At 50.5% G+C, this 26,721-nt stretch overlaps 1 protein-coding gene across 1 annotated transcript in view; it reads left to right on the top strand.

Moving 5' to 3' along the window:
- The first annotated feature begins 21,989 nt into the window (after positions 1 to 21,989).
- ATP1A1 (ATPase Na+/K+ transporting subunit alpha 1) overlaps positions 21,990 to 26,721 on the top strand; it is a 28,001-nt gene continuing 23,269 nt past the window's right edge. The window contains exons 1-2 of the mRNA XM_056848919.1: positions 21,990 to 22,061; positions 24,255 to 24,314. Of these exons, the coding sequence (XP_056704897.1) occupies positions 22,032 to 22,061; positions 24,255 to 24,314 (90 nt within the window). The 5' untranslated portion in view covers positions 21,990 to 22,031. The remainder of the gene's footprint in view (positions 22,062 to 24,254; positions 24,315 to 26,721) is intronic.

Raw genomic sequence — 26,721 nt, forward strand, 5'->3', positions numbered from 1 at the left:
GGATTGCATCTGGCACATTTTTTTGTATCTGGAATGTTCAGCTGTGGCCTAAAAGGTTTTCATTGCCAGCACTGATAACCGGGCTGTGCTGAGGTTGCTGAAGAGGGGAGTTTTGACCCTGAAAATCATGTTTGTCTCTAAGGTGTTACTGGACCCGATTCCAGCTGTTCTGCTGCAGACTTTAAAACTGAGACTGCTGTAATAATTTCTCCCTGCATTTCACACAAGTACATGTGAAGCCTCATGATTCAACATGGCACAGATGCGCATTCCTAAACTGAATCCTTGCCCTATCCAGAAAATCAGCTTTTCTTTCTGAAAAAAAATAAGAAGACGGCTGGTTGGTTTTTCTACCCTGCTTTTCTCTACCTTTAAGGGGTCTCAAACCAGCTGACAACCTCCTTCCTTTCCTCTCCCCACAACAGACACCTTGTGAGGGAGGTGGGGCTGAGAGAGTTCAGAGAGAACTGTGACTGGCCCAAGGTCACCCAGCAGGCAGCATGTGTAGCAGTGGGGACATTTCACCGGCAAGGGCCAGTTTCTGTCAACAAGTTTTATTTGTGGGCTTCATAGAGGCACCTGGTCGGCCACCATGTGAATAGACTGCTGGACTTGATGGGCCTGGGTCTGATCCAGCAGGGCTTTTCTTATGTTCTTGCAACTGGATGGGGCTTGGTCTGATCCAGCAGAGTTTTTCTTATGTTTTTATGAAGCATACCTATTCTCTCCAGGATCAGAGGAGCATGCCTAATATATTAGGGACAGAGGCAGGACAATGCTGCTGCAGTCGTCTTGTTTGTGGGCTTCCTGGAGGCCCCTGGTTGGCCTCTGTGTGAATAGACTGCTGGACTTGATGGGCCTCGGTCTGATCCAGCAGGGCTTTTCTTATTTCTTGAGTGATGAACACGTGTGACACAACACCAGAGGAAAAAAACAGCAAAGTCCAGGGCTGTCGATAGATGGATGACACGTGACCCCTCATGGGAAGTCCGCGCTGTGCCCACAGGTAAACTGCCACAAGGAAGGCAGGGCTGGGAAGGCTTCCAACTCGTGCTCCCGTGAACAAGCATTCTTATCTTTACCAGCTGCACATTGGCATCCTTGGGTGCCCTGAGGTGAAAAACATGTTCCTTGGGCCGCAGGGTCTTTGTCACACCTCAGGGAATGACGGAAGTGACGCTCCTGAGAAAGGGCCGGTTGAAGATTGCCAACCTCCAGGCAGGGCCTGGAGATCTCTTGGAATTACAACTGAGATACAGGCAGGACAATGCTGCTGCAGCCGACTTGTGTGTGGGCTTCCTAGAGACGCCTGGTTAGCCATTGTGCGGACAGGCTGCTGGACTTGATGGGCCTGGGTCGGATCCAGCAGGGCCTTTCTTATGTTCTTATGATGCACACCTATTCCCTCCAGAACCAGAGGAGCATGCCTGTTATATTAAGTGCTGTGGAACAGAGGTGGGATAAAGCTGCTGCAGTCGTCTTGTTTGGGGGCTTCCTAGAGGCGCCTGGTTGGCTGTTGCATGGACAGACTGCTGGGCCTGATGGGCCTCGGTCTGATCCAGCAGGGCTTTCCTTATGTTCTTTTCTTATGTAGGGTTGCCAACCACCAGGTGGTAGCTGGAGATCTTCCGCTATTATAACCAATCTCCAGGTGACAGAGATCAATTCCCCTGGAGAAAATGGCCGCTTTGGCAATTGAATTCTATGGCATTGAAGTCCCTCTCTCTTCACACAACGCATCGTTCAATTGTGGAACTCCCTGCCCCTTGAAGTGGTGATGGCTGCCAACTTGGAAGGGGTTAAGAGGGGAGTGGACATGTTCATGGAGGAGAGGAGTATTCATTGCTACTAGTTAAAATGGATACTAGTCATGCTGCATATGTTTTCTCTCCAGTCTCCAAGGAGCATGCCTATTATATTAGGTGATGTGGAACACAGGTAGGATGGTGCTGCTGCAGTCGTTCTGCTTGTGGGCTTCTTAAAGGCGCTTGGTTGACCACTGTGTGGACAGACTGCTGGACTGGATGGGCCTTGGTCTGATCCAGCAGGGCTTTTCCTGTGTTTTGATCTCCAGGCTACAGATGTCAGCTCCCCTGGAGGAAATGGCAGCTTTGGAGGATGAACTCTATGGATGAACTCTATGGACCCCCACTGAGGTCCCTCCCCTCCCCAGGCTCCATCCCCAAATCTCCAGGAATTTCCCAACCTGGAGTTGGCAACCCTAACCCCCATCCCCTGCTGGGGGTGGGGGGACCTGGCCACTCTTCATCTGAGGAAGGCCACAATCCCACCAGGTCGAAGCCCCTTTCAACTTCCTCCCACGTAAAGGCGCAGAGTGTTACGGATCCCGTGGACTACCAAAAAAAAACAAAAAAAAACAGTGGGTTCTAGATGAAATCAAGCCTGAACTGACCCTAGAAGTTAAAATGACTAAACTGAGGCTGTCGTATTTTGGTCACATTATGAGAAGACAAGAGTCACTGGAAAAGACGTGCTTGGAAAAGTTGAGGGCAGCAGGAAAAGAGGAAGACCCAACAAGAGAGGGATCGACTCAATAAAGGCAGCCACAGCCCTCAATTTGCTAGATCTGAGCAAGGCTGTCAAAGAGAGGACATTTTGGAGGACATTGATTCATAGGGCGAAAACGCATGGTTGCTTTCTCCTCCTTTAATCCCTGTTTCAGCCAGGATCGAACGTGCTGAGACAGCAAGGTAGACTTCCCCTGACTATGGAAGATCCACTGATTTTGCAATTTGTAACAATCTCTTTTCCTTTGTGTAAGTGTACTGAAATGTATTAGGACAGCAAGGGGATAGCTTGTTGCTGGGCAGGGTATCTCTGTGTGCTAGTAATTGGGGCAAGAGTCACGGACGGTTACAGTGAACCCTAAGAAGAAGTGGGTGAAACTGTTACTATCCTGCCGCCTCTCTGTCTGTATTACAATCAGATATGCCCTGAATGTTGATGGCTGTCCTATCTTGAATGTGGATAAATATCCCTTCCTCAGTAGGATCAGGACTCAGAGATTTCTGCCCATTAGGGCCTCTGGGTCGCAGCTGCCAGAATAAACTGTTTTCTTGAAATAACAGTTTGGGTTTCTATTTCCCCCCACGAACCCGTTTACCGCTACAGCGCATTAAATGAAATGCATGTGTTCGACCCTGGCTGACTCCTGGCTGAAGCCGGGATAAAAGGAGGAGGATAAAGCGACCGTGCGTTTGCTAGACTACGCCAGTATGGCCAAAATGACTTTTATGCTGAACCCCAATCATAATGAACTTACAGAACAATTTGACGAAAAGTGGGAATCATTGTACATTTACATGACTTCCTGTTAATCAAATGATTGATATACACCGAATAGCACTAGAATGTGTAACAGGCGATGTTTTATCCATGATGTTCCGACCATTCGTCATGTAACTCCTGGGTTTTCAAACGGTATGTGTGTGTGTGTGTTAAGTGCCGTCAAGTTGCTTCCGACTCATGGCGACCCTATGAATCAACGTCCTCCAAAAAGTCCTATCTTTGACAGCCTTGGTTCTTGTAGGTTATCCGGGCTGTGTGACCATGGTCTTGGTATTTTCTTTCCTGACGTTTCGCCAGCAGCTGTGGCAGGCATCTTCAGAGGAGTAACTCTGAAGGACAGTGTCTCCCAGTGTCAAGTGTGTAGGAAGAGTAATATATAGTCAGAAAGGGGTTGGGTTGAGCTGAATCATTGTCTTGCAAAAAGTATCAAAGGTAATGTGCTAATGTGTTTTGCAGGACAATGACTCAGCTCAACCCAACCCCTTTCTGACTATATGGGCGAAAACGCACGGTCGCTTGAGCCTCCTTTCTTCCCTGTTCCAGCCAGGATCCAGCCAGGATTGAACGCACGAAGGTGCGTTCGATCCTGGCTGGATCCTGGCTGGAACAGGGAAGAAAGGAGGCTCAAGTGACTGTGCGTTTTCGCCCTATATTACTCTTCCTACACACTTGACACTATGAGACACTGTCCTTCATTGTTACTCCTCTGAAGATGCCTGCCACAGCTGCTGGCGAAACGTCAGGAAAGAAAATACCAAGACCATGGTCACACAGCCCGGATAACCCACAAGAACCAATGAACTCTGACCGTGAAAGCCTTCGACAATATTTTGACAGCCTTGTTCAGATCTTGCAAAATGAAGGCTGTGGCTTCCTTTATGGAGTCATTCAAACGGTAGAATGAATACACTTTTATTATGTGATAGGTAGATAATCTGATTGATTTTTATACTTTCGCAATTGCCTATTTAGATATCTTTTATTTGACTTGATTAATATTCACGCTTCGCTGGTCATATGGCATGGTATTCGATGGAGCTTGTTTTTTCATTGAAGCTGCTCTATTGTTTTTTTGCGCCTCAAACGGTTTTTACGCAGCCCTTCTTTTCCCTTCTGCATCCCCTTCATTATAAAAATAAACCTTTAATTAAAATTAAAAAAAAAACAAAATAGCGGCGGCGCGTTTTCGCCCCTGGGGTGGCCACGGAGTCGGCGGTGCGGCCAAGCGCTGCGGCTCGACGCCCGCCTGCCCGCCCTCCCCGGGCTCCAGCGTGGCGCGGCCGGCGCCGGCCCGGCTCCTCCCGGCCGGGCGGAGCGAGCGCGGGGCGGAGCCGTCGGGGGGGGGGGACGGACGGAGGGAGGGACGGGGGGGCCGGGCCAGGCGGCTTTATGCGGCGCGGCGGGGCGTGTGCCGGGCCACTCGGTGGGCGCTGCTGGGCGTGCTGCGCGGCCGGCCTCTCCGTCCTCCGGGCCTTTTTGGGGTGGCGCACGTGGCCCCTTCTCCCCGGAGCCTCCCCGACGGCAGCAGGGCAGCGCCTCCAGGCCGCGGCAACATGGGCAAAGGGGTAAGCCTTTGTCTGCGCGCCGCTGCGGCTCGGCGGGGGCCACCCCTCGGCCGGGGGAGGGGGCAGAGCCGCCGCGATCCCGGGGCCGCTCGGCTTCCCCGCGGGGAGGGTCCGAGCCGCCTGCCCCGGGGAGGGGGGGGGACCCGAGTCGCCCTGGCCGGGGACGCGGTCGGGAGGGGAAGCCCGGACGGCGGGGGCCTTTCCCCTTCCCCCCCCCCGCGCGTCGAAAGCTGGCCCGGGCCCTGCGGGGCTAGCTTGCTGCGTGCGGGGAGCGGGACGCCGGTTCCGGCGCTGGGGGCCGCCCCCTTTCGGCGCCGGGATGAGCCCCCCCTTCCCGGGGGGTCTCCCTCCCTCTCCCCCCCCCCGTCTCCAGGCGCTCCCCGGCCCGATCCGTGCCCTGCGCTCCCCCCCCCCCCATTGTCTTTCAGGGGAGGTTGCCCGCCTGGCAGGCGGTGCTTCCCTGCGCCAGGCGGGCTTCTCGGGTTAGATCGCGGCGGCGGCCCCCCCCCCCCCAGCCTTAACGCGGCGTCGGGCGGGCCAAAAGGGGACGTGTGGACGTGTCGTCGGTCGCTCCCAGAGCAGCCCCTGTGCTCAGTGGGGTTTCCTTCCTTGCAAGGAGGTTGGGACAGCCGGCCTTCAGGGTGTGTGGCCATTTTGCCCTGGCTTGATCTTGCGTAGAATCCTAGAGTTGGAAGGGGCCACCAGGGTCATCTAGTCCAACCCCCTGCAGATTGCAGGAAATTCACAACTACCTCCCCACACACACACCCAGTGACCCCCACTCCATGCCCAGAAGATGCCCAAGGTGCCCTCCCTCTCATCATCTGCCTAAGGTCCTAGAATCAGCATTGCTGACAGATGGCCATCTAGCCTCTGCTGAAAAACCTCCAGGGAAGGAGAGTTTACTCCCTGGCTTCCCCAATCCTCACCCTCCCCAGACTGCAACACAAAATCTCCAGGAATTTCCCAACCTAGAATCATAAGAGTTGGAAGGGACCTCCAGGGTCATCTAGTCCAATCCCCTGCACAGTGCAGGAAATTCACAACTACCTTTCTCCCCCCCCACACCCCCAGGGACCCCTTCTCCATGCCAAGAAGATGCCCAAAATGCCCCCTCTCTCATGATCTGCCCAAGGTCATAGAATCAGCATTGCTGACAGATGGCCATCTAGCCTCTGCTGAAAAACCTCCAGGAAAGGAGAGTTTACTTCCCCAATCCTCACCTTCCCCAGGCTGCAACACCAAATCTCCAGGAATTTCCCAACCTAGAATCATAAGAGTTGGAAGGGAACACCAGGGTCATCTAGTCCATCCCCCTGCACATTGCAGGAAATTCACAACTACCTTCCCCCCCACATCCCCAGGGACCCCTTCTCCATGCCGAGAAGATGCCCAAAATGCCCCCTCTCTCATGATCTGCCCAAGGTCATAGAATCAGCCTTCCTGACAGATGGCCATCTAGCCCCTGCTTCAAAACCTCCAGGGAAAGAGCTCACCGCCTCCCGAGGAGCCTGTTCCACCGAGGCTCAACCGCCTTGCCCTTCCTTCCGGGGGAAAGGCTGGCTGTGCCGAGCTCCTGCGGGCTTGGGCACGTCCCCATCCGCCTTCGCCGCCCCCAGGGGTCAAGTTCCGCATGGGGAGGGCGCGGGCGGATGGCTTACGGAGCGGAGCGGGGCAGGTGGGGCAGGTGGCGGCAGGAGAGGCGGTTGCATAAGCGGGGGAAAGCAGGCCAGGTGGCCACTTCCTCCTCCTGTGTCGTAACCACCTGGTTGGCAAGGCTGGGCGAGGGTTGCAGGCTGCCGGTGGCAAGGCCTCAGGCTGGGGGGGGGGGATCCTCCCTGAAAATGAAGCTTCCTTGCCCGTCCTTTCTGCTTTGCATTTTCAAAGTGGCTGTGCGGGGTTTTTTTTAAGGGCCAGGCTGGGCGGAAATGATCCCAGATCTGAGTTTGAAACCAGGGTTCTCCTTGGCAGCTTTCTGGCTGGGTTTTTTCAAGGAGGGGGGGCCTCGAAGCTTGGAGGGTAAGAGATTCAAATAATCTGATAAAAGGAAGCATTTCTTCACGCAATGCATAGTTAAATTGTGGCGCTCCCTGCCCCAGGATGTGGTGATGGCTGCCAACTTGGAAGGCTTGACGAGGGGACATGTTCAGGGAGGAGAGGGGTATTCATGGCTGCTAGTTAAAATGGAGACTAGTCATGATGCAGACCTATTCTCTCCAGGATCAGAGGAGCAGGCCTATTATATTAGGTGCTTTGGAACGCAGGCAGGATGGTGCTGCTGCAGTCGTCTTGTTTGGGGGCTTCTTAGAGGTACCTGGTTGGCCATTGTGTGAGCAGACTGCTGGACTTGATGGGCCTCGGTCTGATCCAGCAGGACTTTTCTTATGTTCTTATGATGCACACCTATTCTCTCCAGGATCAGACGAGCATGAGGTGCTGTGGAACACAGGCAGGATAAATGCTGCTGCAGTCGTCTTACTTGTGGGCTTCCTAGAGGCACCCAGTTGGCCCCTGTGTGAACGGACTGCTGGACTTGATGGGCCTGGGTCTGATCCAGCAGGGCTTTTCTTATGTCTTATAACCTGTCCCATTCTTAGCAGGGATGTTGTATTTTCTGGGGAAATTTTGAACCGCTAAAATATTCTGGTTCCCATTGGAATTGATTTAAATATTTAATGTTGTCAAAATGGGAATAACGTTTGCCAAAGAAAGCGTGTGAAAGCCTGGAGCGTGTTACAAGCACGGGGGGTTATTTTTGCTTCATATCCTACATTTAGCCCATCATAGAGTCGGAAGGGACCATCAGGGTCATCTAGTCCAACCCCCTGCATAGTGCAGGAAATTCACAACTCCCTCCCTCCCAACCCTCGGTGACCCCCTTACTCCATGCCCTGAAGACGGCGACCAAAAAACCCTCCAGGATCCCTGGCCAATTTGGCCTGGAGGAAAATTCCTTCCTGACCCCAAAGGGGCGATCGGCATTACCGTGGGCATGTTAAGAGAGCCAAACACTGGTGCAACCCTTTCTGCCCTCCTTATCATGATCTGCCTACATTCACAGAATCAGCATTGCTGTCAGATGGCCATCTAGCCTCTGCTTAAAACCCCCCAAAGAAGGAGAGCCCCCCACCTCCCAAGGAAGCCTGTTCCGCTGAGGAACATGATGGGTCTCTGGCTCAACACTCATGACAACTGTTAAGTAAACAGTCTCTATTTACATATATGGGGTGGAAAATCTTCCCCGGAAAATTAACAGCGTTGGAAAATGTTTTGTTTTGGGGGGGAAATCCACCCCTCCGGCTCTAAATCAAGAGGGCTGCTCTACTTCATCCTTGTTTGGGGGCTGGATCTTCACACGCGCTGAATAATGCCCTTTCAGTCCATTTTCGATGCACCTTAGCGGTCGTTTGCAAATGGCTTTCGCTCTTTCACACAGTGAAATCGTGTTTCGCTGAAAATTCATTGTTTGGCACGTGTGAAAATGCAGTTACTCCCAGAATGGTCCTGGTGGGAGTTTGGTGGGATTTCCTTCCTTGCAAGGAGGTTGGGACAGCCGGCCTCCAGGGTGTGTGGCCATTTTGCCCTACCTTGACCTGGGAGGTGGGAGGGGGTGCCGACCTGGGGGATCACTCCGCTTCAACTCTGTTTAATCGAAAGATTTTCCTGCTAAACACAAGGAAGAACTTCCTGACAGTTAGAGTGGGTCCCTCAGTGGAACAGGCTTCCTCGGGAGGTGGCGAGCTCTCCTTCCCTGGAGGTTTTGAAGCAGAGGCTGGATGGTCATCTGTCAGCAATGCTGATTCCATGACCTTAGGCAGATCGTGAGAGGGAGGGCAGGAAGGGTTGCGTCCATGTTTGGCTCTCATGGCTCTTTCTTGCGTGCCCAGGGTGATGCCGATCGCCACTTTGGGGTCAGGAAGCAATTTTTCCCCAGGCCAGATTGGCCAGGGATCCTGGAGGAATTTTTTGTGGCCATCTTCTGGGCATGGAGTAGGGGGTCACTATGGCCATTTATGCTTGGTAATTAGCAGCACATTCCAGGCTGAAGTGCCCTGCATGTTTTTTGATTTTCTCACACTGAACCTGAAGCCTGCGCATACCTGCTTTGCATTTCTTAAGAGCCCCTTTTGTATTTGCTCCGCCCCCGCATCCAAGCATTCACTGAAGGAAGCATGCAGAATCCCAGCCTCGGCTTAGCTATGCAAACGACCATTGCTAATGGCTATGCAAACGAAGGCGGGCAAGTGGGGGGGGTGGAATTTGTTTGACTTTCTCCTCTTGCTTCGGAACCGTGAATAGTCATTTTAAAGGTAAAAAAATCAGCATTGAGCGAGGAGCAGAATCGACCCTGCATAAATGGCCTATGATTCTCTGTGTGTGTTCGGGTGGGCGCGGAGATGCCCAGGCAGATGGCAGCGCCGAATCTGGCTTGTAAAAAGGTTGGTGAATGTTGATCTGGCCCTGAAATGGCTCCCCACGGTTCCGGAGGTGCTTTGGATTGTACGTTGTTAACTTCCCAGGAATGAAGATTGGGGTGGGAGCATTCGTTAAAACCGGCCTCTACCGATAACCAGTTCCAGGCAGGCAATTGACTATTCATCACGGTAATGTGATTTTTTTTAAAACCTTCTTCATGACAGAATGGAAAAGGGACCATTTTGAAGCTGTCAGCGGTTCTTCCCTTGGCGGCGTTCAAAGAAACAAAGCTGACATTTTGCAGCCTGTGAATCCCGCTTGCTTTAACGCCGCTTTTGTTAAACAAACCGCAGAAGGGTCCCAGGTTCGGTTTGCGTTTTTGGGGCAGGAAAAATGGCTGCCCTGTGCAGGGAGGTTGCGGGGAAGGGGGGGTGGAGAAGAAGAGAAAACGACTCGAAGCTTTTTTTAGACGTTCGGATTTGATGCTTGCGTAACGTGACTGCAGCTGCAAGACGCAGCCTGCTTGCACCGAGCGATTCCTTCTCAGGCAAGTAGGTCTCCTCTGCTGCAATTGACATTGTGGATATTGGCCTGCAGCACTTTTCTTTCTTTTTTATGACTTTGTTTTAAGAAACTGCTTGAAATTGGCTCCTTCTCCTGGGATTTTCCATCTCCAGTACCTTGGTATGTGTTTGAGCAACCCTGGACTGGAGGCCTTAATTTCTCATTGTGCTAAATATTCCTTTGTTCATGCCAGACCTTGCTGTCTGAGAGTAGTTAGATTATAGAGGAAGAAAAAGAGTTGGTTTTTATATGCTGACTTTCTCTACCACTTAAGGCAGAATCAAGCCGGCTGAATCACCATCCCTTCCCCTCCCTGCAACAGACACCGTGAGGTAGGTGGGGCTGAGAGAGCTCTAAGAGAGCTGTGACTAGCCCAAGGTCACCCAGCTGGCTTCGTGTGTAGGAGTAGGGAAACAAAATCCAGTTCACCAGATTAGCCTCTACCACTTATGCGGAGGAGGGAATCGAACCCGGTTCTCCAGATCAGAGTCCAGCGCTCCAAACCACCCCTCTTAACCACTACACTACGCTGGCTCTCTTTTTATACCCTAAGAAGAGCCCTGCTGGATTAGGCCGCTAGTTAAGGTTGCCATCTCTAGATTGGAATTACCATGGCCATGTCAATATTACCATTATTTTAGTAGTTTCCCCTCCCTAACATAAGTACATACCTAGAATCCATGGTCAAGGTCTCTCAGGGCATCGAAGATCGAAGGACCAGTTCTCCATCGGGAGGCCAAATTTTCCATTTCCTACCCCAAGCTGCTGGCAGTGAAATATGCTCCGGTGTTCCCTGCACATCTGACGCATAAGCAGTGGGTTTTTTCTGAGAGCCAGCATGGTGTAGTGGTTAAAAGCCGGTGGTTTGGAGCGGTGGACTCTGATCTGGAGAACCGGGTTTGATTCCCCGCTCCTTAACATGAGCGGCAGAGGCTAATCTGGTGAACTGCATTTGTTTCCCCGCTCCTCCACGTGAAGCCAGCTGGGTGACCCTGGGCTAGTCACAGCTCTCTCAGCTCCACCTAACCTCACAGGGTGTCTGTTGTGGGGAGGGGAAGGTGACTGTAAGCGGGTTTGAGTCTCCCTTGTTAGAGAAAGTCAGAATATAAAAACCAACTCTTCCTTCTTCTTCCTCAACAGAACCCTAACTGTTTGTTTGCTTTATTCCTGGTTTTTCAATGGCTGGGATGGATTTCTTTCTTCACTGCTTTGATGGGGCACAGAACCGCATCTTTGGCTCCAAAGGATGTTGAGAAATGTTTTTTGCAAACCGCCCTTCTGTTCTCTCCCCTCGCCCACTCTGGTGAGCTCACGGAACTGTTCTTTTTTGCCTTCTGCCACATTTGCCATTAGCCGTGATGGCGGCCCACAATCCCATTCTCTGGCCTCTCTCGCACTCATGTTCACTGCGCATCTGACCTCAAATGTGCCAAAGCCGTCCTGGGGGCGGTAATGTGAAGATGTGTATTTCCCCCCCCCCCCAGCGCTCCTTGAAGAAATGTGGTTGTAACGTTACACCCAGGGATTGTAGTAGGGGTTGTAGCCAGTGTGGTGTCGTGAAGAGCGGTGATTTGGAGCGGTGGACTCTGATCTGGAGAGCCGGGTTCGATTCCCCCACTCCTCCACATGAGCATCGGAGGCTAATCTGGTGAACTGGATTTGTTTCCCAACTCCTACACACGAAGCCAGCTGGGTGACCTTGGGCTAGTCACAGCTCTCTCGGACCCACCTACCTCACAGGGTGTCTGTTGTGGGGAGGGGAAGGGAAGGTGACTGTAAACCGGTTGGATTCTTCCTTAAGTGGTGGAGAAAGTTGGCATATAAAAACCAACTCTTCTTCCTCCTCTTCCTCTTCTTCCTCCTCCTCCAACTGGATGTTTTTTTTACAGTGGAAAAGTTTCATATGAATATGAAATAAGTGAAACTGTAAATAAACCAAAACAATGGGAGTAACGTGATCCTCCCGTGACCCCAGATCGCTTTGGATCCTGAGCTTGGATGATGTTGGCTTTGGAATCTGTGTCCTTAAAAGTGCAGCGTCAGACGTTGTTCTCCGTAGGAGTAGCGGCAGAGCTTTTCTTTTTTTAAAAAAAAAAAAGTTTGTGCGCCTTTCTCAAACAGGAGTCCTTTTATGGACGCTTTTGGAAATCTACAGGGCCAAAGGTTAATTTATGATTTCTTTATCCCTGTACGGTAAAGGAAGCATTTTACCTTGAGCAGTTTCTGTTCTGTTCTGGCTCTTAACGCAGCAACCTCACCCTTCCCTTGCATAGCAACGCACAATTTGTTTTCTGCCACTGCCCGGAGTGATAAATTTAGGGTCACGCCATCAGTGACAGCTAGCGGGGATTTGTGGTGGGTGTCCAGGTGTGTGAGAGCCAGCGTGGTGTCGTGGTTCAGAGCGGTGGTTTGGAGCGGCGGAGTCTGATCTGGAGAACCAGGTTCGACTCCCCACTCCTCCACGTAAGCGGCGAAGGCTTATCTGGGGAACTGGGTTGGTTTCCCCGCTCCTACACACGAAACCAGCTGGGTGGCCTTGGACTAGTCACAGCTCTCTCAGCCTCACCTACCTCACAGGGTGTCTGTTGTGGGGAGGGGAAGGGAAGGTGATTGTAGGCCGGTTTGATTCTGCCTTAAGTGGTAGAGAAAGTCGTCATATAAAAACCAACTCTTCTTTTTCTTCATCTTCTTCATCTTCATGTGTGTACATGTTGGGAATGGATCTTGGCACTGACGATTTGCCAATGGGTTGCAGTTTGCTCAGGGGTCCACAATTTGTTCTTATTTTCAGTGGTTTCCCTCTCTTCCCCTGACCAGGCAGGGGTGGGGTCTCCTGGCCTGCACTGTTGAAGAGGGGGGGATTGCCAGTAGGCAGGGGACACTGGCGACTGAATTTGGGGCCATCATAGAGCACCATTGTGTCTGGGAGAGAAGGGGCAGTTTGGTTCACATGTGGAGTGGGGTGGGGAAGGAGAGGCATAGCTGGGCCAGGTTTTTGATTCCGGGGGATCTGCCCCCAAAGAAAGCCTTTTTCCAGGGAACGGCTGTTGCAGTTTTCCACGACTCCCCCCCCCCAAAAAAACCTTGGAATTGGACACTCTACACATACACATGTACACATACAATCAGGCCCTGGGTCCATCCAAGTCAGTATTGTCTACTCAGACCGGCAGCGGCTCTCCGAGGTCTCAGGCAGGGGTCTTTCACATCACCTACTTGCCCGGTCCCTTGAACTGGAGATGCCGGGGACTGAACCTGGGCCCTTCTGCATGCCAAGCAGATGCTCTGCCACTGAGCCACGGCCCCTCTCCATGGCTCTCCAAGATCTCAGGCAGAGGTCTTTCATGTCACCAGCTGCCTAGTCCCTTTAACTGGAGATGCCGGGGATTGAACCTGGGACCTTCTGCATGCCAAGCAGATGCTCTACCACTGAGCCACGGCCCCTCCCCTAAAATTAGAGTCTCTCCAGGGTCTCAAGCAGCAGTCTTTCACATCACCTTTCCTAGTCCCTCTAACTGGAGAAGCCGTGGATTTTTGGTTTGTTTTTTGGTCCTCAAGTCCTGGGTGGCAGAAGCCTGCGTCTCCCTGGGATTTGCCCTGCCGAGGTCTCAATCCGCCGAGGCCGCCAAGCCGCAGAACAGTAGCAGCCCCAGCTCTCCTTGAGATGCTGTTTTAATGAGGTCACTGTAATAACAGAGCAGATTCCCAGGGACTTTTGTTTTCGATGAGCTCCGGCATTTATCTTGTCCCCATCGAAAGAGCAGCTCTCCTGCTTGCCTGTTCTCACCCCCAGCACGGATCCTTCTTCTCTCCCCCCCCTTGCTTTTAGCATGCAGGATGAACGCTGTTGGAATAAACAGCCCTCCCTCCCGAAAACACATTTTGATGGTGGGGTAGCTTGGCTCCTTAATCCCTTCTCTGGCTCTCTGCTCCAAAGCGCGCCGAGCTGTTTTCTTTGCTGCAGGGAGCCTAAAGAGATGCTTATAGTCAGGAACACAAGTCTGGAATTCCTCCATTGCTTGAGGGAGGGGCTGTGGCTCAGTGGTAGAGCCTCTGCTTGGCATGCAGAAGATCCCAGGTTCAATCCCCGGCATCACCAGTTAAAGGAATCAGGCGAGCAGGTGATGGGAAAGACCTCTGCCTGAGACCCAGGAGAACCGCTGCCGGTCTGAGTAGACAATACTGACTTTGATGGACCAAGGGTCTGGTTCAGTAGAAGGCAGGTTTGTGTGTTCATCTGTACATTTTGGGGAGGGGCCGTGGCTCAGTGGTAGAGCATCTGCTTGGCACGCAGAAGGTCCCAGGTTCAATCCCCGGCATCTCCGGTTAAAGGGACCAGGCAAGTAGGTGATGTGAAAGACCTCTGTCTGAGACCCTGGAGAGCCGCTGCCGGTCTGAGTAGACAATACTGACTTTGATGGACCGAGGATCTGATTCAGTCGAAGGGCAGCTTCATGTGTGTGCGTGTTAAGAACAGAAGTAGAGCCCTGCTGGATCTGATCAGTGGTCCGACAACGTCTGAGGCCTTCCCTTGATGCCGTCTCCTAGCTCCAGATTTCAGAGGTTTGCAGCCTCTGGATATGGAGGGTCTGTTTGATCTTCATGGCTAGTGGCCATTGGTGGATCTCTCTTCTATAAAACAGTTGCGTGCGCACCCTCCCCACCTGTCTTGTGAGGTAGGTCAGAACTCTCCCCATTTAGCAAGCAAAGATATGGCGCTTCCTTCAACTGAGTCAGCCGATTGGTCCACCTAGCTTCAGTATTGTCTACTCTGACTGGCAGCAGCTCTGGAGGAGGAAAAGACTTTTCCTGACACTTGCTACCGGAGATATTTTTATGGTGGGGAGAGGCGGGAATATCTTGGCTGGAGGGGCATCATCTTGACTGTTCTTGGTCTCAAAGCCTACCGTGGCGTAATATAACCACCCGGCGGCCTGGCTTGTCTCTGTGTTCAGATCATTTGGGTGTTTGGAAAACGTTGCTAGAAGGGTTGAACAGCTGGCATAATATGCGCATGTTATTAACTTAACTTTTGGCACGTGTTGCTGCGTGATTTTGTTCTGAGCTTGTGCGTATGCGCCTCTGACGCGGCCGGGAGCAAATGAGGCCATGCCGCAAAACTCTCCCATTTTTTCCTTGTTAAGTTTGCATGTTTCTGAAATGCTTGGAAAGGGCTGTTCTGTAAGTGGCAAGGGTACCGGCCCGCCACCCTGCCAACAAAATATTTCTTCACTTCTTTTCCTGATGTGAAGGGACCAAGGGAATCTGGTGTGTAGAAGATGTGTACATACACCCAGTCCTATTTTATTGGGGGCAGCAGATAAGAACATAAGAAAAGCCCTGCTGGATCTGACCAAGGCCTATCAAGTCCAGCAGTCTGTTCACACAGTGGCCAACCAGGTGCCTCCAGGAAGCCCACAAGCAAGACGACTGCAGCAGCATAGTCCTGCTTGTCTTCCACTACAGCATCTAATATAATAGGCATCTCCTCTGAGACAGAATAGGTATGCATCATAAGAACAGAAGAAAAGCCCTGCTGGATCAGGCCAAGGCCCATCAAGTCCAGCAGTCTGTCCACGCAGTGGCCAACTAGGTGCCTCTAGGAAGCCCACAAGCAAGATGACTGCAACAGCACCTAATATAACAGGCTTGCTTCTCTGATCCTGGAGAGAATAGGTATGCATCATAAGAACATAAGAAAGGCCCTGCTGGATCAGACCCAAGCCTGTCCAGTCCAGCAGTCTGTCCGCTCAGTGTCCAACCAGGTGCCTCTAGGAAGCCCACAAACAAGGCGACTGCAGCAGCATTCTCCTGCCTGTCTTCCAAAGCACCTCATATAATAGGCATGTTCCTCTGATCCTGGAGAGAATAGGTCTGCATCATGACTAGCATCCATTTTGACTAGTAGCCACTAATAGCTGTTCACTCCGCTTTCTTTCGAACACGCATGAGCCATTCCAATCTGCCGGGGCTGGAGTCCAAACACGCAGTTAAGAAAACATAAGTGCCTTTTGGATTTGCGGGAGTGTTAATTTTGCGGATTCATTTTGCCTCTCCCCAAGGCAGCTCACTAGGACCCCTGAACCCTTTTCCTGGGGAGTCAGCGGAGCTTCAGAAAAAACACGCGGTTAAGCAAAAATGGCTTCCCCTTCTTAAAAGAAACCCTAACATTTTCTTGACATGGTTGGATCTGGGCTGCACAACCCGCTCGACGTGTTTGCATCATAAAATGGAAATTTTATTGGCCTGCAATATATGGCCGACTTAAGCGGTTGTGTGCTGTCGGTTTAGATTGGCTGGGGTCCCCTTTCCCCCCCCCCCACGGTCCTATTTCCGTTCTCAACTTTCTGTGTAACGCTCATGGGAGGCCGCGCCCATGGAGTCCTGGCTCCTGTTCCCCCTCTGGATGGCGCTTCTTTGGATACCCCGTCGCTTTGCCAAGGGCCAGATGGCTTTGAGACGCCTCGCCCTTGTTGACACTCTGTCTCTCTGCCTCTCCACGGCCGGCCCATCGTGGGCCAGTCAGTGAAGCAACGGGGTCACAGTGCCCAAATTCTTACAATCGCGGCTTTGCATCTAAACCAAACACCCCGTGAGCCCCGCACCGAAGACAGGACGTGCATGTCAGGCAGTCGCTCCCATCCATGGAGACTGCTTTATTGGATTAGCCGTCCGTGCTCGGAGCCGGCCGCGAAATGTTTTAAGTACACTGGGATAATTCTCGAGGAAATGGGGGATGGGGGGCGTTCCAGAATTATATGGCTATCTGCATCGCGTTGTGGGGGGGAAAGGCCTGGCACGGAGAGCAGTGACTCATGCAACCTACTTTTTGAAATAGCGGCGGCCGGAGTCGGGGGCGGGGAGACACCCCAGAGGATATCGGAAGGCTAAATCGGGGCTTTTGTGCACGCTGCCATGTTCGTGAGTCATGCGTCGCTCTTCCCTTTCGAGCTGGAAAAGGAAGAGGTCACGAAATCCGCCCAGCGTTAAGGCATCTGGCGTGCCGTTCTGGTGCTAATCCAAGATACCGTCTGTCTCGTGGTGGTTTAAAGCAGGGCTTCTTAAACATTTTCCACTCGTGACCCCTTTTCCCCCAAGAATTTTTTACGTGACCCCGGCTTTATAGGTATATAAAATAGGGATACAAATCAAACATTTACTGATAATAAATAATTGAAAAATTAAAACAATTCTTTGGTATACGTATAGTTTCACCATTTATTGAAGACAAAAGCAAATTTGCATACCAAGGAGATGGAAGTGCCAAATTTTCCGCAACCCCCACATTCAGGTATGCGACCCCATACAGGGTCACGACCCACAGGTTAAGAAGCTTTGGTTGAAAGCAAGAGGCTGAAAGAGCTGGAGTGGAAATTACTACGTAGGTTTGGGGGGGGGGAAGCAAAGAAACTTGTTTTTAATTGGGTCTGAACTGGATAGATCGCTTCCCCCCCCCCCCAACGCAAAGTCCTTCGAGCTCGGAGGAGACGTTCCAGCAAAGAAGAATGCGAAGCTTTTGACGCTCCGTCTTTTGTGCAGAGGACAAATGTTCCATTTCGCTTACTAAAAAACAGCCTGTGGTGTTCTTCCAAAGGCTACACGGCCCTCCAGAAGTATGAGGCACGTAAATATTCCAGCTCGCCTCTTGAGTCATTCAGGGTTTTTGAGTGCCTCGAGTGCGAAACGGGGGAGAACATAACCCCTTTTCATTTGGTCTGACGCGAACAGATCTCTGCTTAGCCCCAGTCGGGAGTTACATCCGGGGTGGGTTCAGAAGTTAAAATAGTCCAGGCGAGTAGAGAAGGGCAAGCTGAACCCCCCACCCCAATCCAAGCTTAGCAGCCACATTGGAACAACAACCCTAACTTTCCCAGGGCGTTACAAGCTAGCCCAAATTCAGATTTATTTTAATGCAGTCCGAGACCAATAAAAATAGAGTCAATACAATAATTCTAACTTCCAGAATGTCAATTAACTCATGGTAAGGGGAAAAAAACGTTTAAAATTGTAGAATCACAGAATTATGCAATATCTTATAAAACTTATGGCTAAAAAAGCCTATATATGGCTTACCCAAAATTTCCTAATCTTATAGGCTATCCAACCAAATTTGGCGAGCTTAAAAGTGATCTCTCGATTCTTACCTGCTAACATTAGTGAGAGGAGAGTCCTTCTATTTTTACCAGGGTGGCAGGAAACTATGGGGGTAATCAGAGTTTCCTTAATATGGCTATAGATCTTACAATCAAAAAAGATATGCTCTGGGGTCTCGATATGTCCATCTCCACATAAGCATGCACATTCTGTAGGTGGTAAACTTCTATATCAGGGGTGGGGAACGTCAGACCCGGGGGCTATTTAAGGCCTGCGAAAAATGCGAAATCATTTGGTCTGGCCCTTTGTGGGTCCTGGCAGATCTCTAGCTCAGAAGAATCTAAGACTGGCGATCCGCCCCCTCCCGCGGACAGGAATAGCCTCTATTCAAGGTGGATGTGAGTTTGTGGATGTGAGAATAGGAACCTTTTCCCCCCTTGCAGAAGAGTCGTTAGCTATGGAGCTGCTAGGACCGCCCAAGAAACTGTGTTAACCCTTTCCCACCTGGGCCATGCAGAAACATCTTCCCTCTGTACTACAAGAGGGCTGGGGGCGGAAGTGGCGACAATGGAGGGGTTAAAGGGGCCAGGGCCACAATGCGCAGGGGGGGGAGTTCTTAGCCAGTGGGTCTTCATTTCACCCCTCAGGCGGAGGTAGCAGGAGCCGGCTGTAGAATCCGGCCCCGACCATGCAGAGCAGGAGCAACTCTGGCGTGCGGCTGGACGGCTACGCCTGGCTGGTTCAACAGACCATCCTGTGCCACCAGGTGGGCGAGTGCACCACCGGTTGGATGCCTGCCTGCTTGCCCGTGCCGGGGGGGTCATCTGGGGCAGCTGCCCGCTTGGGGCTTGGTCGGCTCATTTTTAAGTCGATAATTTTGTATGGCCCGCGAATGATGTTATAAATATCCAAATGGCCCTTGGCGGGAAAAAGGTTCCCCACCCCTGCTCTATGTCTACCCTCAAGAATCGTTGAGGGCAGCATATCATACCTTAACAAGCTGGAAATCCTTCTACGATCAGGGTTATCTCAACGCTTTACAAGCTAGCCTGTTCTTGGTTGTGCCAGTTGTAGGCCTGTGATGTGTAAAAGCAGGGCATTTTATTCTTTTTAAGTTCATGCGATCGACCCACAGATCGGTACACATTCCAGAATTAATGCCTGGCCTAGTCTGCATGTCTGAGCCACAGTGAAAAATTTGCATTTGAGGGTTTGGGCTGGAGGGAGACTTTGTGCTGTCAACGGGCCGTGCGTCGGCTCTCGGCTCGCTTAGGAAATTGAACCTTGGCCTCGCTTGCACGTGGAGTGAGTGTGAACATACTTGGAACCTCAAATGGGGGCCCAGACTAGTTGGGGATGAAGGGGAGAAGGTTGGCACTCCTTTTTCCCCTGAAGTTGTGCCCCTTTGCTCTAGCAAGGGTAAAATAGGCTTAATTGGGGGCGGAGGGCTTCAGCTGCCCTCCAGCTGTAGAAGGGCACAGGTTCCCCTTCTACAGCAGGGGCTGTGGCTCACTGGTAGAGCTTCTGCTTGGCATGCAGAAGGTCCCAGGTTCAGTCCCCGGCATCTCCAGTGTTGAGAGTTGGATGTGTGTGTGGGGGTCTTCCCTACCTGGGGGGCCATCTTTAAAGTGTTCTTACTGCTGAAGATTGGCCATGAGCGAGTCAAGGGCATTGCACCAGCCTGTGGGCACCATGGTGGAGCTTTAGAGAAGAGGGAGGGGCCGTGGCTCAGCAGTAGAGCCTCTGCTTGGCATGCAGAAGGTCCCAGGTTCAATCCCCAGCATCTCCAGTTAAAGGGACTAGGCAAGTAGGTGATGGGAAAGACCTCCGCCTGAGACCCGGGAGAGCTGCTGCCGGTCTGAGTAGGCAGTATTGACTTTGATGGACCAAGGGTCTGATTCGGTATAAGGCAGCTTTGTGTGTGCATGTGAAGCCGAGCAACAAGGAAGCAAAAAAACCAGACCGACCACGGCACCGTTCTCAACTACTGATCTGCCGCCATAAGCTAAAACTGTAATCTGAGTCCTAAAAAAACACAGCAGAGGTCCTTTCACTAATGAAAATGAAGCGAATGAAAGTAGGAGCCCTTCATTTCCCTTGAAGTTTTTTTTTTGGGGGGGGGGGACGACTTCCCTGCAGATGTCTGCACTTATCTCACCATCCAAAAGAACAACTAGCTTTCTACCACAGAATGGCGCATTATGTGAAGGGGTGGAAAGGGGAGAGAAAGCGCCATTCAAGCCTCCTTAGGAGAGTAGCAAAACCCCACCCAATTCGTGCTGCTCTCTCGCAGAGATGCAGCCAAAGCGAGTTGCTATGCAACCGGGCCTGGGGGATCCGAGGGCCTGCGTGCTCCCTCCTTAAGAGCGCACAGCCGTCAAACGATTTCCACCATTTTCTCCTGCGGTGCCTTTTAGCTGGCAGAAAATTTAATTGACCAGTCGCTGCAGGCTTTCCCCAGAGGGCAGAAAAGCCAATTGGGGCGCCGGGTTTCCATCAGAAAAGGGTCTGGAAAGGAAGCAGCTACACCGCCACCTCTTTCTCCAGGGTAGACCTGCCCTCCCCCTCACGCTGTTGCAGCCGTGCATGCAATCTTCTTTTAGAAACACGCCCGCCCGCTGCAAAAATCGCAAACCGCACTAGGCATGTCATGCCGCCCAAAAGGGGTAGGGAAAATGCAGTTTGCAGAGTTGGGTTTGTCGAATTTGTGAACTCGTCCCTCGCCTTCAAGGACTCTTCCTTCAACGCTCGCCGACGGGCAGGAGTTCGAATGGTGGCGACGCCATACCAGCACGAACAGCTATGAAAAATATCTGCCTTTGTGTTGCTACGCTCCTTACCTGATCTAGAAATGCCATACGTTCCCTCCCGTCTCTGGTATGGCGGCCTCCCCAGAGGGTCCAACCGAGCATCTCATGCCACTCCATGCTTATGCCTCTTTTAAAATTAGCTTCAGTGTAGTAGTTACTCAGCCTCTGGTACTTCTCTAAAGTGGAGCTTTCTGTATTTGCTCGATAAGCTTTGGGTGGGCTCCCCCACCCCTCTTTGGCCAACAATTCTGCAACCCACACATGTCTGGGGAAGCGCCCTCTTGTATTTCGAGTCCGGTGATTCTGTTCCGCTTCATCGCGTGTGCTCGAGGGGACTTGTGTGTCCCCAAATGCGCTTATGCTAACACAAAGAGCCGCAGTGTGTTTGACAGGGGGGGACATAACTCAAGAGTGTGCACTTTATTAAAATAAAGCAAATCTGTCAGGTTCTGTGTTGGGGGACTGGCATACCCGCTAAATATATATAAAATCCTGGAGCTTTTTAAGAAGAGGCTAGATGGCCATCTGTCAGCAATGCTGTTTCTTTGACCTTAGGCGGATCATGAGAGGGAGGGCATCTTGGCCATCTTCTGGGCATGGAGTAGGGGTCACTGGGGGTGTGGGGGAGGAGGTAGTTGTGAATTTCCTGCATTGTGCAGGGGGTTGGACTAGATGACCCTGGTGGTCCCTTCCAACTCTATTGAGTCTATGATTCTATATTGTATGTATCATTGATAAAAGTTAGACTTTAGTAACAAAACCCGTGGGATGTGTTACCCAGTGGAACTGTGATACTCTAACTCTTCGGAAGTTATTTATTAAAACTGAACAAAGAACATTGTACTTACTTTAATGATACTGTTCATATGGCCAGTTCTGCACCTGAACAATGTAAGAACATTGTTAAAAGTTTGACGCTCGAGAACCTAAAGTTTAAGTAACATAAAATAAACATCGTAACCAGTCAGAACTTGGTGTCGTAGCGACTTCCTACATTGGGTTCACATTTGTGGATAGGGTATCCCACTTTTCTTCAACCTCTTGTGAACAGAATTTACAGTTCTTGGACTAAGGCCCGGAAGGATATCTGGCCAAGGCCCTGGGGGGCTGCTGCCAGCCAGAATTGGAAAGATGTACCAACTGTCTTGGGTTGCATATGGTGCCTCCTCCTTACTGTTGCCGCTCTGATTTCTTGCAGACCGGGCGTGACAAATATGAGCCAGCGGCGACTTCCGAGCATGGCGCCAAGAAAAAAGGGAAGAAGGAGAAGGATATGGATGAGCTGAAAAAGGAAGTTTCATTGGTGAGTAACTTCACGGCTTTCATAACAACGCTGGGAGTTGAACATGCGAAGCAGGGGTTGGGATGTAGAGATGTGCAGCGTTTCCTGTCCGGTTCAGAAAGGTACTTTACTAAATTTCATCCTCACCGCTGCTTGTTTTGCTCCTTTTGTCCTTCGATAATCCTGTATGTGGTGGGATGGCATTACAGCTTGGAGCGTCCATTTTCTACTGTTAAACGCCTAAAATGGATAATCGGGGGATACGGTGATATCCCCCTTCCACTGTTTCAATAGAGGACCTCCCAAATATTTTGTTTAGTTGCTCATTTTATGACTCCATTCGTTTTAAATTAACCTAGCATATCCCAGATGTATTAGATGCAGTTAGGGTTGCCAACCTCCAGGGGGTGGCAGGAGATCTCCTGCTATTACAACTGATCTCCAGCCAATAGAAATCCGTTCACCTGGAGAAAATGGCCACTTTGACAATTGGGACTCTATGGCATTGAAGCCCCTCCCCTCCCAAAACCCTGCCCTCCTCAGGCTCCACCCCAAAAACCTCCTGCCGGTGTCAAAGAGGGACCTGGCAACCCTAGATACATTTGAGGGCCAAGGTTTTTTTTAATGGCAGACATTAATTCTAAGATCACGCTTAGCGTAGCTTTTTTTTTAAATCATGTTAGCCTCTAAAGGAAGAAATTTGTTGAAAATTAGACTCCAAAGTTGCCATAAAAAGAATATTTTAGGGGAACTATAATGTCTAAATCAGCAATAATATGTATATACGTGACTAACATTTAAGAGCCCCGTGGCACAGAGTGGCAAGCTGCACTACTGCAGTCCAAGCTCTGCTCATGACCTGAGTTCGATCCCAACGAAACTTGGTTTCAGGTAGCCGGCTCAAGGTTGACTCACCGTCCATCCTTCCGAGGTCGGTCAAATGAGTACTGGGGGTAAAGGAAAGACGACTGGGGAAGGCACTGGCAAACCACCCAGTAAACACAGTCTGCCTAGTAAACGTCGGGATGTGACGTCACTCCATGGGTCAGGAATGACCTGGTGCTTGCACAGGGGACCGTTAACCTTTTTTTGTAACATTTTAAAAATTTTATTCGTGTAATTCTGGGTGTTGTGGGTGGTATATTGTGTATGATTTTAATCTGAATATTGCTATGGTCTAGTGACTAAAACATTAATAAAATTGATTGAGGATGAAACGGGGTTGCCTGCTCCATCTGTTAGCACGTCTCGAAAGTGCTTTTCAGTGTGTTGTAATCTTGCTGGTCAGCGGTAATGATTCCCACATTGCAAAGGACAGTGGAGAGGCGGCTTGCCTAAGAGTGTCTAGTGAGATCATGGCGGAGACCAGATTAGCCCTGAGAATTTCCTGATTTGTTGCTCAGTCCCGCTCAGCCAGTTGCCTCAGCTCATTCCCCAGGTATTGTAGTGGGGGGAAATGGCCGTTTTTAGCTGGCTGGTTCCCCGGCCAATACTTCAGCAGGCTCTCCAGTGCCAAAGACTCAAAGAGTAGGCCTTTGGCAGCATTCTGGGTAGGGGTGCCAGCTCTGGGTTGGGAAATACCTGGGGATTTGGGGGGCGGAGCCTGAGGAGGGCGGGGTTTGGGGAGGGGCTTCAATGCCCTAGAGTCCAACTGCCAAAGTGGCCAATTTCTCCAGGGGATTCAGTGCCATAGAGCCCAATTGGCAAAGTGGCCAATTTCTCCAGGGGAACTGATCTCTATCGGCTGGAGATCGGTTGTAATAGCGGGAGATCTCCAGCCACCACCTGGAGGTTGGCAACCCTAATTCTGGGGGACCAGAACCACTTTATAGTGTTTGTTTTTAATTGGACAAATGTCTAGCTGTGATTTCTGAGGGGATGGCAGAAAATCTGCTACAACCACTCGGGCTGCTTAATTGATGTGCAGATACAGCTGGCTTTAAAGGAAGTGGTAGTGGGGGTGTGGGGGGAGGTAGTTGTGAATTCCTTGCATTGTGCAGGGGGTTGGACTAGAGGACCCTTTGATTCTATGAGATCCTTCTAGCAATAAGGTCTGCTTCAGCTGAGGTCTCTGTCGATACCCTTGCCGTATCGAAAGACTCTTGAGACAGCAAGGTAGACTTTCTCTGAATGTGGAGGATCCACTTAAGTATTTTCCCGCAACACTCTCGTGGGGGTCTGGATCACGTCTCACCGATCTCTTTGCCTTCACAGGATGATCACAAGCTCAGCCTCGATGAACTCCATCTGAAATACGGAACTGACCTGAGCCGGGTAAGGAGATACGGTTCTCGTAGCAACCAAACAATCTCTTTGTGTGTAAATAATTTATCTGCATTTGGGGGGTGTGCCAGGGCATTGAGGCTTTGACTAACTTTTCCCTCCGGCACTGTCCCAGTTAAAGGTCGCCAGTCCTTATCTGACTGGTTTCCGAGTTTTGGCAAGATGGAACACCCTCTTGTTCCATGATGCTGGTTTGCCACTGTACTATAAAACATCGCCTTGACTGATGCTGGAAAGTGATAATGGGAGCGGGGAGAGGGCGTGTCATCTCAGCAGGGAACATAAGATGGAATGTCTTATACACATGGGTAGAAAGGGGCAAGAGTCCAGTAGCACCTTAAAGACTTAACAAAAATATTTTCTGGTAGGGTATGAGCTTTCGTGAGCCACGAAGACGTGAGCTGTGGCTCACGAAAGCTCATACCATACCAGAAAATATTTTTGTTAGTCTTTAAGGTGCTACTGGACTCTTGCCCTTTTTGACTACTGCAGACAGACTAACACGGCTACCCACTGTGAATTATATACGTGGGTATGTTTTATCATTCATGCAAAAAGCCTTTCTGGAGGGGGGGGGAAGAACCAGCAAGTGAAGGAAACCTTGAAATGTTCCTTTTGAAAAACGAAATGTCCACCATGCAACATAAAGAGGAAACTCTTATACACATGAGTCTGTTTTATTCATGGAAAAAATCCTTTCTGGGGGGACAAGAACCAGCAAGTGAGGGAAACCTTGAAATGTTGCTTATGAAATACAAAATGTCCACCGTGCAACGTAAGGTGGAAAGTCTTATATACATGGATCTGTTTTATTCGTGCAAAAAGCCTTTTCTGGGGGCGGGGGGAGATCCAGCAAGTGAAGGAAACCTTAAATGGTTCCTTATGAAAAACAAAATCTCCGCCGTGCAACAATAAGGTAGAAAGTCTTATACACGTGGGTCTGTTTTATTCGTGCAAAAAAATCTTTCTGGGGGCGGGGAGAATGTTGTGAACCCCGATTATCATAGAGTCCAATGAGACAATGAGGGAGGAGGTTGGATGAATTACAGCTCGTTTATTTGGCCAAAGAACAGAACTGGATGCCCAAGACTCCCGGTAAAACACATGCAGGAGACTGGCACGTCCCCCACCCCCAGGCAAGCAGTTAGCTTTATAGACTTTAGGCAACTATGTATCACGGTAAATGTTGCTTTACAAACATGTGAGAGTCCATTCTTCATTGTCTTAACATTAAGGATACATATTTCAGCAGTCAGCAGTTCCCAAGCAATAGCGCATCTATCCTGTCAGGTTCACTAGTCAGTTACAGACTGTACTTTAAGAACATAAGAAAGGCCCTGCTGGATCAGACCCAGGCCCATCAGGTCCAGCAGTCTGTTCACAAAGTGGCCAATCAGGTGCCTCTAGGAAGCCCACAAACAAGACAAGTGCCGCAGCATTTATTCTGCCTGTGTTCCACCGCACCCAATATAATAGGCATGCTCCTCTGATACTAGAGAGAATAGGTATGCAGCATGACTAGTATCCATTCTAACTAACAGCCATGAATACCCCTCTCCTCCCTGAATATGTCCACTCCCCTCTTAAAGCCCTTACTTTCCTGCAGGTAAGATTCATTTGCGAACAGTTCTCCCTCCAGCCCGGGAGAAGGGCATCTGATCAGGAGGTGCCTGCATGAGTGTGTGCGTGTATATGCTTGCGTGCTCAGTGCTACTGTTGCAACGCGGAAAGGGGCGAGTGTGCTGCGTTGTGCGCTAGGATCTTTGTGCATGAAAGGAAGGGGGGCGAGGGGGAAGCGGCTTGCTCTGCGTGCTAGCTTTTGCGTGCATCTGAACGGTGCGGCTGTGATTTCTCAGGCACAAGAACCAGCAAGTGAGGGAAACCTTGAAATGTTCCTTATGAAAAACAAAATGTCCGCCTAGCAACATAAGGTGGAAAGTCTCTTTTATTCATGCAAAAAGCCTTTCCGGGGGCGGGGAGAACCAGCAAGTGAAGGAAACCTTGAAATGTCCCTTACGAAAAACCAAAATGTCCGCCGTGCAATTTGAAGATAGCCCCTTTGAAGGGCGCAGGGCGGAGACCTCATAAGAACATAAGAATCTCGTGTGTGTGTGTGTGTGTTTGTTTTATTGAAATATGCAGAATATGTCAAAGTATATAAAAGTATACAAAAACATAATATATAAAAAAGAAAAAAGTGAAAAAGAAAAAAGAAAAAGTAAGATATAAAACAGTACAGAAACTGACTTCCAACTCTCCTCCTACAGAACAGATTATTATATATCTTATTTTTTTTGTGAATGATTTACGGTAATCTATTTTTGCTTTAATTATTATTTATTAGTTGTGTGTGTGTGTGTGTTAAGTGCTGTCAAGTCACTCCCGACTTATGGCGACC

This window comes from Euleptes europaea, chromosome 4, assembly GCF_029931775.1.
Source record: "Euleptes europaea isolate rEulEur1 chromosome 4, rEulEur1.hap1, whole genome shotgun sequence".
Classification (NCBI taxonomy): Eukaryota; Metazoa; Chordata; class Lepidosauria; order Squamata; family Sphaerodactylidae; genus Euleptes; species Euleptes europaea.